The sequence below is a fragment of the Somniosus microcephalus genome, chromosome 5, assembly GCF_052327205.1.
Source record: "Somniosus microcephalus isolate GS21.2 chromosome 5, FLI_Smic_1.0, whole genome shotgun sequence".
NCBI classification, from domain to species: domain Eukaryota; kingdom Metazoa; phylum Chordata; class Chondrichthyes; order Squaliformes; family Somniosidae; genus Somniosus; species Somniosus microcephalus.
In genome coordinates this window covers 127645578-127657950 of record NC_140991.1, presented here as the reverse complement: position 1 = coordinate 127657950, position 12373 = coordinate 127645578, and the positions used below count along the sequence as shown (strand labels likewise).

The window sequence follows — 12373 nt, the reverse complement described above, 5'->3', positions numbered from 1 at the left end:
GAACCTTCACATCACTCGATGCTAATGAGCGGATAATGAGCGGAATTTTGAAAGTTTTTTTGGATATCGTCGGCACAATTTTTGTCCGACCAAAAAGTAAATACACCTATGAGAGTCCCCTAATGATAAGCTTTCTTTTGATATAACATATGTGCAGGTACGCTCTATAACGTTTGATTGTATAGCCGGACAGACAGAGAGACATACTGTTTTATATATATAGATAAATAATAAATGGGTAGTAAGAGGAGGGGTGGGGCCAATTAGGGACCAAAAAGGAGACCTACGCATGGAGGCAGAGGGCATGACTGAGGTATTAAATCAGTACTTTGCATCTGTCTTCACCAAGGAAGAAGTTGCTGCCAAAGTCATAGTGAAAGAGGAGGTAGTTGAGATACTGGATGGGATAAGATTTGATGAAGAGAGGTACTAGAAAGGCTGTCTGAAATTAAAGTTGATAAGTCACCAGGACCGGATGGGATGCATCCTAGGATGCTGAGGAAGGTTAAGGAAGAAATCGCGGAGATACTCGCCATAATCGTCCAATCATCTTTAGAAACGGGGTTGGTGCCAGAGGACTGGAGAATTGCAAATGTTACACCCTTGTTCAAAAAAGGGTGCAAGAATAAACCCAGCAACTACAGGCCAATCAGTTTAACCTCGGTAGTGGGGAAGCTTTTAAAAACGATAAACAGGGACTTGGGCAAGTGTGGATTAATTAAGGAAAGCCAGCACGGATTTGTTGAAGGTAAATCGTGTATAACTAACTTGATCGAGTTTTTTGATGAGGTAACAGAGGGTTGATGATGGCAATGCGGTTGACATGGTGTATATGGACTTCCAAAAGGCATTTGATAAAGTGTCATATAATAGGATTGCCAGCAAAGTTGAAGCCCATGGAATAAAAGGGACAGTGGCAGCATGGATACGAAATTGGTTAAGTGACAAGAAACAGAGTGTAGTGGTGCACGGTTGTTTTTCGGACTGGAGGAAGGTATACAGTGGTGTTCCCCAAGGGTCGGTGCTAGGATCACTGCTTTTCTTGATATATATTAATGACTTGGATGTGGGTATACAGGGCACAATTTCAAGATCTGCAGATGACACAAAACTTGGTAGTATAGTGAACAGTGAGGAGGATAGTGATAGACTTCAAGAAGACATAGACAGGCTGGTGAAAAGGGTGAACACGTGGCCGATGAAATTTATCGCAGAAAGTGCAAAGTGATACATTTTGGTAGGAAGAACAAGGAGAGGCAATATAAACTAAAGGGTACAATCCTAAAGCGGGTGCATGAACAGAGAGACCTGCGGGTATACATGCACAAATCGTTGAAGTGGCAGGGCAGATTGAGAAAGCGGTTAAAAAAGCAGACGGGATACTGGGCATAGAGTACAAAAGCAAGGAAGTTAAGATGAACCTTTAAAAAACACTGGTTCAGCCTCAACTGGAGTATTGTGTCCAATTCTGGGCACCGCACTTTAGGAAGGATGTGAAGGCCTTAGAGAGGATGCAGAAAAGATTTACGAGAATGATTCCAGGGATGAGGGACTTGAGTTACGTGAATAGACTAGAGAAGCTGGGGTTGTTCTCCTTGGAGCAGAGAAGGTTGAGAGGAGATTTGATAGAGGTGTTCAAAATCATGAGGGGTCTAGACAGAGTAGAGAGAGAGAAACTATTCCCATTCTTTACTGCTTAATAAATCTGTTTGACAGTTAAAGCTTAAGTCATTGTTTGAGGTCCTGGTCTTCAAACACTCTCTTTCTCAGGCGACCGAAGGCTGCACTGGCACACTGAAGGCGGTGTTGGACTTCGTCATCGATGTCTGCCCTTGTTGACAGTAGGCTCCCGAGGTATGGAAAGTGCTCCACGTTGTCCAAGGCTTTGTCATGGATTTTGATAATCGGGGGGCTGTGTGGCGGGGGCAGGTTGGTAGAGGACCATTGTCTTACAGGTGTTTAGTGTAAGGCCCATGCTCTTGTACGCTTCGGTGAAGGTGTTAACGATGGTTTGGAGTTCGACCTCCGAGTGAGCGCAGACGCAAGCGTCGTTTGCATGCTGTAGTTCGACGACAGAGGAAAGGACGACCTTGGATCTGGACTGGAGGCAACGGAGGTTGAACAGTTTCCCGTTTGTTCTGTAAATTAGCACCAAGCTCATGGTCTACAGAGAGTAGTAATACTCACCCTCCTGTATGCCTCAGAGACATGGACCATGTACAGCAGGCACCTCAAAGCACTGGAGAGGTACCACCAACGCTGCCTCCGCAAGATCCTGCAAATCCATTGGCAGGATAGGCGCACCAACATCAGTGTTCTCGCTCAGGCCAACATCCCCAGCATCGAAGCTTTGACCACGCTCGATCAGCTCCGATGGATGGGTCACATCGTCCGTATGCCCGATACAAGACTCCCAAAACAAGCGCTCTACTCGGAGCTACGACACAGCAAGAGAGCCCCAGGTGGGCAGAGGAAACGCTTCAAGGAAACCCTCAAAGCCTCCTTGAAAAAGTGCAACATCCCCACCGACACCTGGGAATCCCTAGCCCAAGACCGCACAAAGTGGAGGAGAAGCATCCGGGAAGGCGCCGAATACCTCGAGTCTCTTCACCGGGAGCAAGCGAAAGCCAAGCGCAAACAGCGGAAGGAGCGCACGTTAACCCAAGCACTCCACCCACCCACCCCTTGAACCACCATCTGCCCCACCTGTGACAGAGACTAGATCCCGCATTGGACTCATCAGTCACCTGAGAACTAATTTTTAATGTGGAAGCAAGTCATCCTCGGTTCCGAGGGACTGCCTAAGAAGGAGGAGGAGAAGTCATTGTCTGGTGTACTGTATCTATATAGATTTGTGTGGGACAGGCTGGATAGGCCAGAGGGTATCTGTCATGCTGGTACAGGAAACTTTGTTATATCCGGCACCGACGGGACCGAGCTGTTGCCGATCTATCAAAACTGCTGGACATACCAGCGTTAATGTTGAAGCATACGGAGATTTGCAGCTCCGTATCTGGCAACAAACACTTTTGCTTAGCAACAGCTTCTAAACAGTCGGCCGTACCTTAGAAGCGTCTCTGTAGCTTAGCAACAGCTTCAGAGAGGCTTTGCAGAGCCTGACTGTTGAAAAAAAACCCACGAGAAGAAGAAAAACCTAACAAAACGGCTCCTGATTTCTGCCGGTAGATCGAGGTTTCCGGACATACAACCTCCGGATAAACCAAAGTTTCCTGTATATACAGTGACAGATCTGAAGAAGCCAATACCATGGAGATCGTAGACTAAATGCTTCATTATTGTGATATGCACATCCTTAATAATACTCACCTTTTGTGCTGCGAGATGTAATGCAGTCCTCTGGCTGCGGTCTGCTTTGTTAACATTAGCTCCAGCCTTAAGCAGTGCCTCAGCGCAGTCCAATCTGTCAGCAAGCACGCAATACATCAGTGGCGTCCGGCCAAACTGGTCCTCTGTATCCTTTAAATTTGGATTTGCTGGATTTAAAAAGAAAAGTTGGGAGAAGAGAAAAAAATTAAGATTTTTTTAAAATGTTGGATTAAACAATTTAATTACTTCAGTGATGACTGAGACTGGTTGTCACAACCTAAGCAAGTCAGCTACAGGAGTTTTATAGTTTGGGGAGAAGTTGTAGACCATTGTACCTCGCTGTAAAACTTCATTGACATCGATAGGGAGGGAGTCTTTGTGACATATCAATTTTTTCTATTTACAACATTGTTTCTATGAGCCCAACACCAACTGGTATACCAAAATCAATCAGGCAGAAATACAGATGCAGCACTATTACATGAATCTCACCTCACAGTTGCCTCAGTAACTACAATACTCCATACAGTATGACGTGGCCTCATAATACTGGGGAAAGCCTCCAAAGGCTGCATCCTGGACTAAGTGCTTAGATGCTCCTGCTGGAAACTGCTGCTGTTGCCCCAGTGGACTTTCAGGATTGGCGAAGGTCCCTGCCTTTCAATATCAATGGCAGATACCCACAACACTAGAGGCACATCTGGGAAAGAGGAGAGGTGTCCCCTTAGATCCCTTTGTAAGAGGGCAAAAATGTCCAGTGTATTGGCTGCTGATGGTCCACCCGGCCACTGAGCTGCTAGGGACATGGAAACTCCTGGCATTGGGTGATACCATCCCCAGTCCCACTCCCTCCTACACCGCTGGACTTGTTTGGGGTGGACAGAGGTTCTGCTCCTTATAAGGTCCTGTAGAATGACCAACATAAGGCTGGAACCTGGCGTGTCCAGATCCTAGTCTAATTTGTGGCCCTTCCTGGAGAGCATTGGCAGGGCTGTGGATTTTTGACCCCGACAACTCTGTTATTGCAACTTTAGTTTCTGTAACAGTAAAGAAAGAACTTGCATTTTTTTTTTAGCACTTCATCATGGCCTCAGGACATCCCAAAGCATTTTACAACCAATATTTAATTTTTGAAGTGCAGTCACTGTAGTTATGTAGGCAAATCAATTTGCACAAAGCGATGTCTCACAAACAGCAAATAATGTAGAATCGGTTTGGGTGGAGATAATAAATAATATGGGGAAAAAGTCTCTGGTGGGCGTAGTCTACAGGCCCCCAAACAGTAGCAATGCTGTTGGACAGAGTATAAATCAACAAATAATGGAGGCCTGTAAAAAAGGTACGGTAATAATCATGGGTGATTTTAATCTTCATATTGATTGGACAAATCAAATTTCACGAAAGGAGATATTAGGACAGATGACCAAAGGTAGGTTTTAAGAGTGTCTTAAAGGAGGAGCGAGAGGTAACCTTCACCCATCCATCCAGAGTATAAATCAACAAATAATGGAGGCCTGTAAAAAAGGTACGGTAATAATCATGGGTGATTTTAATCTCCATATGATTGGACAAATCAAATTGGCCATGGTAGCGTGGAGGAGGAGTTCATAGAGTGCATCCGGGATGTTTTCCTAGAACAGTATGTAATGGAACCAACCAGGGAGCAGGCCATCTTGGATCTGGTACTATGTAATGAGACAGAATTAATAAATCATCTCATAGTAAAGGATCCTCTAGAAAAGAATGATCATTGCATGGTTGAATTTCAAATTCAGTTAGAGGGTGAAAAAGTTGTATCCCAAACCAGTGTCCTGATCTTAAACAAAGGCAATTTAAACTAATTAGTGGGGGGGAGGTTTCTAGAGAGCAAATAATAGAAATGACAACAGAGAAGGTCATAGACTTAGGTAGCAGCGGGGGAATTAAAAAACAGAATGTGTCAGGAAGGGACAGAAGGTATGGAGTAAAAAGTAAAGTACTAAAAAGGGAAAAAACAGGAACTAAGTGTTACAAAACATACTTGAAAGTTCTTTATCTGAATGCACGTAGCATTTGTAACAAAATGAATGAGTTAACGGCACAAATAATGACATATGGGTATGATCTTGTGGCCATTACAGAAACATGGCTGCAGGGTGACCATGACTGGGAATTAAACATACCAGGTTATTTAACAATCAGGAAGGACAGGCAGGAAGGGAGAGGAGGTGGGGTGGCTATGTTAATAAAGGAAGGAATCACTATAATACAGAGAAATGATATTGGGTCAAAGGAGCAGGATAGTGAAACAGTTTGGGTGGAGATAAGGAATAATAAGGGGAAAAAAACACTAGTGGGTGTAGTCTATAGGCCTCCGAACAGTTGCAACTCTGTTGGACGGAGTATTAATCAGGAAATAGTTGAGGCTTGTAATAAGGGAACAGCTATAATTATGGGGGATTTTAATTATCATATTAACTGGACAAATCAAATTGGGCAGAGCAGCCTTGAGGAAGAGTTCATTGAGTGTATTAGGGATGGGTTTCTTGAGCAGTATGTAACTGAACCGACCAGGGGGCAAGCAACCTTAGATTTGGTCCTGTGTAATGAGACAGGATTAATTAAAAATGTCCTAGTAAAGGATCCCCTTGGAATGAGTGACCATAACATGGTTGAGTTCCATATTCAATTAGAGGGTGAGAAGGTTGGATCTCAAACAAGCATGCTGAGCTTGAATAAAGGAGACTATGAAGGTATGAGAGTGGAATTAATTAGAGTGGACTGGGAAAATAGATTAAAGGATAAGACGGTACATGACCAGTGGTGTACATTTAAGGAGTTATTTTACAACTTCCAAAAAAATATATTCCACTGAGGAAAAAAGGGTGTAAAAGAAAAGATAGCCATCCGTGGCTAAGTAAAGTAATTAAGGATAGTATCTGACTAAAAACAAGGGCATATAAGGTAGCCAAATCTAGTGGGAGGATGGAAGATTGGGAAGTCTTTAAAAGGCAGCAAAAAATAACTAAAAGATTGATTAAGAAAGGGAAGATAGATTATGAAAGTAAATTAGCAAAAAATATAAAAACAGACAGTAAAAGTTTCTATAGTTATATAAAAAGAAAAAGGGTGGCTAAAGTAAATGTTGGTCCCTTAGAGGATGAGACCGGGAAATTAATGGTGGGAAACATGGAGATGGCAAAAACACTGAACAATTATTTTGTATCAGTCTTTACAGTAGAGGACACTAAGAATATCCCAACACTGGACAAACAGGGGGCTCTAGGGGGGGAGGAACTAAATACGATTAAAATCACTAAGGAAGTGGTACTTGGTAAAATAATGGGACTCAAGGCGGATAAATCCCCTGGACCTGATGGCTTGCATCCTAGGGTCTTGAGGGAAGTAGCGGTAGGGATTGTGGATGCATTGGTAATAATTTTCCAAAACTCACTGGACTCAGCAAAGGTCCCGGCAGATTGGAAAACTGCTAATGTAACACCCTTATTTAAAAAGGGTAGTAGGCAGAAGGCTGGAAACTATAGACCTGTTAGCCTAACATCTGTGGTTGGTAAAATGTTAGAGTCCATTATTAAGGAGACAGTAACGGGACATTTGGATAAACATAATTTAGTAGGACAAACTCAGCATGGTTTCATGAAGGGGAAGTCATGTTTGACAAATTTGCTTGAGTTTTTTGAGGAAGTAACATACAGGGTGGATAAAGGGGAACCAGTGGACGTAGTGTATTTAGACTTCCAAAAGGCATTTGACAAGGTGCCACACAAAAGATTATTGCTCAAGATAAAAAATCACGGGATTGGGGGTAATATTCTGGCGTGGGTGGAGGATTGGCTCTCTAACAGAAAGTAGAGAGTTGGGATAAATGGTTCGTTCTCAGATTGGCAACCAGTAACTAGTGGTGTTCCGCAGGGGTCAGTGCTGGGTCCCCAACTCTTTACAATCTATATTAACGATTTGGAGGAGGGGACCGAGTGTAACATATCAAAGTTTGCAGATGATACAAAGATGGGACGGAAAGTAGTGAGTGAGGAGGACATAAAAAAACCTGCAAAGGGACATAGACAGGCTAAGTAAGTGGGCAGAGATTTGGCAGATGGAATACAATACTGGAAAGTGTGAGGTTATGCACTTTGGCAGGAAAAATCATAGAGCACGTTATTATCTTAATGGCAAGAAACTGGAAAGTACTGTAGTACAAAGGGATCTGGGGGTCCTGGTGCACGAAACTCAAAAAGTTAGTATGCAGGTGCAGCAAGTGATTAAGAAGGCCAATGGAATGTTGGCTTTTATTGCTAGGGGGATGGAATATAAAAACAGGGAGGTATTGCTGCAGTTGTACAAGGTATTGGTGAGACCGCACCTGGAATACTGCATACAGTTTTGGTGTCCATACTTAAGAAAAGACATACTTGCTCTCGAGTCAGTACAAAGAAGGTTCACTCGGTTAATCCTGGGGATGAGGGGGTGGTCATATGAGGAGAGGTTGAGTAGATTGGGACTCTACTCATTGGAGTTCAGAAGAATGAGAGGCGATCTTATTGAAACATATAAGATTGTGAAGGGGCTTAATCGGGTGGATGCGGTGAGGATGTTCCCAATGATGGGTGAAACTAGAACTAGGGGGCATAATCTTAAAATAAGGGGCAGCTCATTCAAAACTGAGATGAGGAGAAACTTCTTCACTCAGAGGGTGGTAGGTTTGTGGAATTTGCTGCCCCAGAAAGCTGTGGAAGCTACATCATTAAATAAATTTAAAACAGAAATAGATAGTTTCCTAGAAGTAAAGGGAATTAAGGGTTACGGGGAGCGGGCAGGAAATTGGACATGAGTCTAGGTTCGGAATGGTCATGGCCCTGTGGGTAGTGGAGTGGGCCCAGGGGCCGTGTAGCCTTGTTCTGCTCCTACTGTGTTCTAATTCTGTGTTAGATTTCAGGAGATGGTTTTATTCCTGTTCCTGGCTGGGGTGGAGATCGCCTTTACAGAAGGTAAGTACTGTTGAAAATATAGGGACAGAGTGATCTCCTGGAAGAATTTCGATCGCCTAGATGGGTCGGAGAGGAATTTCCCAGATTTTTTTCTCCCAAATTGGCCATTGGGTCTTTATCTGGTTTTTCGCCTCTCCCGGGAGATCACATGGGTTCGGGTGGATGCAGAGTGATAGAAGATTTGAGGTTAGGATCAGATCAGCCATGATCTTATTGAATGGTGGAGCAGGCTCGAGGGGCCGATTGGCCTACTCCTGCTCCTATTTCTTATGTTCTTATGTTCTAATTATAATGGCACGAGGGCAGAACTGGCTAAAGTGGACTGGAAAAACAAATTAAAGGTTAAGAAAGTTGAAATGCAGTGGCGGACATTTAAGGAGATATTTCATAACTCTCAACAAAAATATATTCCAGTGAGAAAGAAAGATTTTAAGAGAAGGGAGCACCATCCGTGGCTAACAAAGGAAGTAAAGGATGAATTATGAGAGTAAGCTGGCAAGAAACATTAAAACAGATAGTAAGAGCTTCTACAGGTATATAAAAAAGAAGAGGGTAGCTAAAGTAAATGTTGGTCCCTTAGAGGATGAGACTGGGGAATTAATAATGGGGAACGGGGAAATGGCAGAGACTCTGAACAAATATTTTGCATCTGTCTTTACTGTAGAAGACATTAACAACATCCCAATAATGGATAATCATGGGAGTGGGGAACTAAAGACAATCACTATCACTAAGGAAATAGTACTCGGTAAAATAGTGGGACTAAAAGATGACAAGTCCCCTGGACCAGATGGCCTGCATCCCAGAGTCTTAAAAGAAGTGGCTGCAGAGATAGTGGATGCATTGGTTGCAATATACCAAATTCCCTGGACTCTGGAGAGGTCCCAGCGGATTGGAAAACCGCTAATGTAACACCCCTATTTAAGAAAGGAGGGAGACAGAAAGCAGGAAACTATAGACCAGTTAGCCTAACCTCTGTCGTTGGGAAAATGCTGGAGTCCTTCATTAAGGAAGCAGTAGCAGGGCATTTGGAAAAACATACTGCAGTCAAACAGAGTCAGCATGGTTTTAGGAAAGGGAAATCATGTTTAACAAATTTGCTGGAGCTTTTGGAGGATGTAACAAGCAGGGTGGACAAGGGTGAGCCAGTGGATGTGGTGTATTTGGATTTCCAGAAGGCATTTGATAAGGTGCCACATAAAAGTTTACTGCATAAGATAAGAGCTCACAGAGTTGGGGGTAATATTTTAGCATGGTTAGAAAATTGGCTAACTAACAGAAAGCAGAGAGTCGGGATAAATGGGTCATTTTCTGGTTGGCAAACGGTAACTAGTGGGGTGCCACAAGGATCGGTGCTGGGGCCCCAACTATTTACAATCTACATTAATGACTTGGATGAAGAGATCGAGTATGTAGCCAAGTTTGCGAATGATACAAAGATGGGTGGGAAAGCAAGTTGTGCAGAGGACACAAAGAATCTGCAAAGGGATATAGACAGGCTAGGTGAGTGGGGAAACATTTGGCAGATGGAGTATAATGTGGGAAAGTGCAAGGTTATCCACTTTGGCAGAAAAAATAAAAAAGCAAACTATTATTTCAATGGAGAAAGATTACAAAATGCTACAGTTCAGAGGGACCTGGGGGTCCTTGTGCATGAAGCACAAAAAGTTAGCATGCAGGTACAGCAAGTAATCAAAAAGGCAAATGGAATGTTGGCCTTTATTTCAAGGGGGTTGGAGTATAAAAGCAGGGAAGTCCTGCTACAACTGTACAAGGTATTGGTGAGACCACACCTTGAGTACTGCGTACAGTTTTGGTCTCCTTATTTAAGGAAGGATATACTTGCATTGGAGGCAGTTCACTAGGTTAATTCCAGAGGTGAGGGGTTTGACTTATGAGGAAAGGTTGAGCAGGCTGGGCCTATACTCATTGGAATTTAGAAGAATGAGAGATGATCTTATCAAAACATATAAGATACGGAGGGGGCTCAACAGGGTAGATGCAGAGAGGATGTTTCCCTTCATGGGGAAACCTAGAACTCGGGGGCACAGTCTCAGAATAAAGGGTCGCCCGATTAAGAACTGAGTGCGGAGCGAGTGTCGGCGGGAATCGCGGATCGGCGGCTTTATAAAAGGCTCCAGGAGACCAGGTAGGCCTCAGTGCGGAGTGAGAGTCGGCGGGAATCGCGGATTGGTGGCTGTATTAAAGGCTACAGGAGACCAGGTAGGCCTCAGTGCGGAGCGAGAGTCGGCGGGAATCGCGGATCGACGGCTGTATAAAAGGCTCCAGGAGACCAGGTAGGCCTCAGTGCGGAGCGAGAGTCAGCGGGAATCGCGGATCGGCGGCTGTATAAAAGGCTCCAGGAGACCAGGTAGGCCTCAGTGCGGAGCGAGAGTCGGTGGGAATAGCGGATCGGCGGCTGTATAAAAGGCTCCAGGAGACCAGGTAGGCCTCAGTGCGGAGCGAGAGTCGGCGGGAATCGCGGATCGGCGGCTGTATAAAAGGCTCCAAGAGACCAGGTAGGCCTCAGTGCGGAGCGAGAGTCGGCGGGAATTGCGGATCGGCGGCTGTATAAAAGGCTCCAGGAGACCAGGTAGGCCTCAGTGCGGAGCGAGAGTCGGCGGGAATCGTGGATCGGCGGCTGTATAAAAGGCTCCAGGAGACCAGGTAGGCCTCAGTGCGGAGCGAGAGTCGGTGGGAATAGCGGATCGGCGGCTGTATAAAAGGCTCCAGGAGACCAGGTAGGCCTCAGTGCGGAGCGAGAGTCGGCGGGAATCGCGGATCGGCGGCTGTATAAAAGGCTCCAAGAGACCAGGTAGGCCTCAGTGCGGAGCGAGAGTCGGCGGGAATTGCGGATCGGCGGCTGTATAAAAGGCTCCAGGAGACCAGGTAGGCCTCAGTGCGGAGCGAGAGTCGGCGGGAATCGTGGATCGGTGGCTGTATAAAAGGCTCCAAGAGACCAGGTAGGCTTACTAATCTCCGAACTCGGAGGGAAGGAGAGAAGTAAAAAGTAATCTAAGTGTGGCGTCACCAGAAAGCAGGTAAGTGATTGGTTGGTGAGTATTTCTCTCTTTTTTAAACTTAAACTCTGTGGTTTAAAGTTTCTAAAGTCGCTGTGGTGTAGCGGGGACTGTTTGTAAACTAGGGCCCTTAAATATACCATTTAACTGTAGTGTAATTGGTGGGATTGATTTGATTTAATTTAATTGCAATTAATTAAGGGGTAAGTCATGGCAGGACAGCCCGGTGCCATGATATGCTCTTCCTGCACTATGTGGGAACTCAGGGACACTTCCTGTGTCCCTGACAACCATGTGTGCAGGAAGTGTGTCCAGTTGCAGCTACTGGCAGACCGCATTGCGGTGCTGGAGCAGAGATTGGATACATACTGGACCATTCGCGATGCTGAGGACGTCGTGAATAGCACATTTAATCAGTTGGTCACACCGCAGGTAAAGGTGGCACAGGCAGAAAGGGAACGGGTGACCAACAGGCAGAGTAGTAGGCGCAGGCAGGTAGTGCAGGGGTCCCCTGTGGCCATCCCCCTCTCAAACAGATATACCGCTTTGGATACTGATGGGGGGGATGGCTTACCAGGGGAAGGCAGCAGCAGCCAACTTCCTGGCACCAGGGGTGGCTCTGCTGCACAGGACGGGAGGAAAAAGAGGGGTAGAGCTATAGTAATAGGGGATTCTATTGTAAGGGGAATAGATAGGCGTTTCTGCGGCCGCAAACGAGACTCCAGGATGATGTGTTGCCTCCCTGGTGCAAGGGTCAAGGATGTCTCAGAGTGGCTGCAGAACATCTTGGAAGGGGAAGGTGAACAGCCAGTTGTCATGGTGCATATAGGTACCAACGATATAGGTAAAAAACGGTATGAGGTCCTAAAAGCTGAATATAGGGAGTTAGGAGGTAAATTAAAAAATAGGACCTCAAAGGTAGTAATCTCAGGATTGCTACCAGTGCCACGTGCTAGTCAGAGTAGAAATAGAAGAATATTTCAGATGAATACGTGGCTAGAGGAATGGTGCCGGGGGAGGAATTCAAATTCCTGGGAC

The 12373-nt window shown here is 45.1% G+C and overlaps 1 protein-coding gene across 4 annotated transcripts in view; it reads right to left on the bottom strand.

Annotated features, from left to right (window-relative positions):
- invs (inversin) overlaps nt 1-3792 on the bottom strand; it is a 425788-nt gene extending 421996 nt beyond the window's left edge. The window contains exon 1 of one of the 4 annotated variants that reach the window (XM_085988195.1): nt 3328-3792. In XM_085988195.1, the coding sequence (XP_085844321.1) occupies nt 3328-3444 (117 nt within the window). In that variant the 5' untranslated portion in view covers nt 3445-3792. The remainder of the gene's footprint in view (nt 1-3327) is intronic. The other 3 variants (XM_085988194.1, XM_085988197.1, XM_085988196.1) reach the window with 3 other exon arrangements.
- Nucleotides 3793-12373: the final 8581 nt, after the last annotated feature.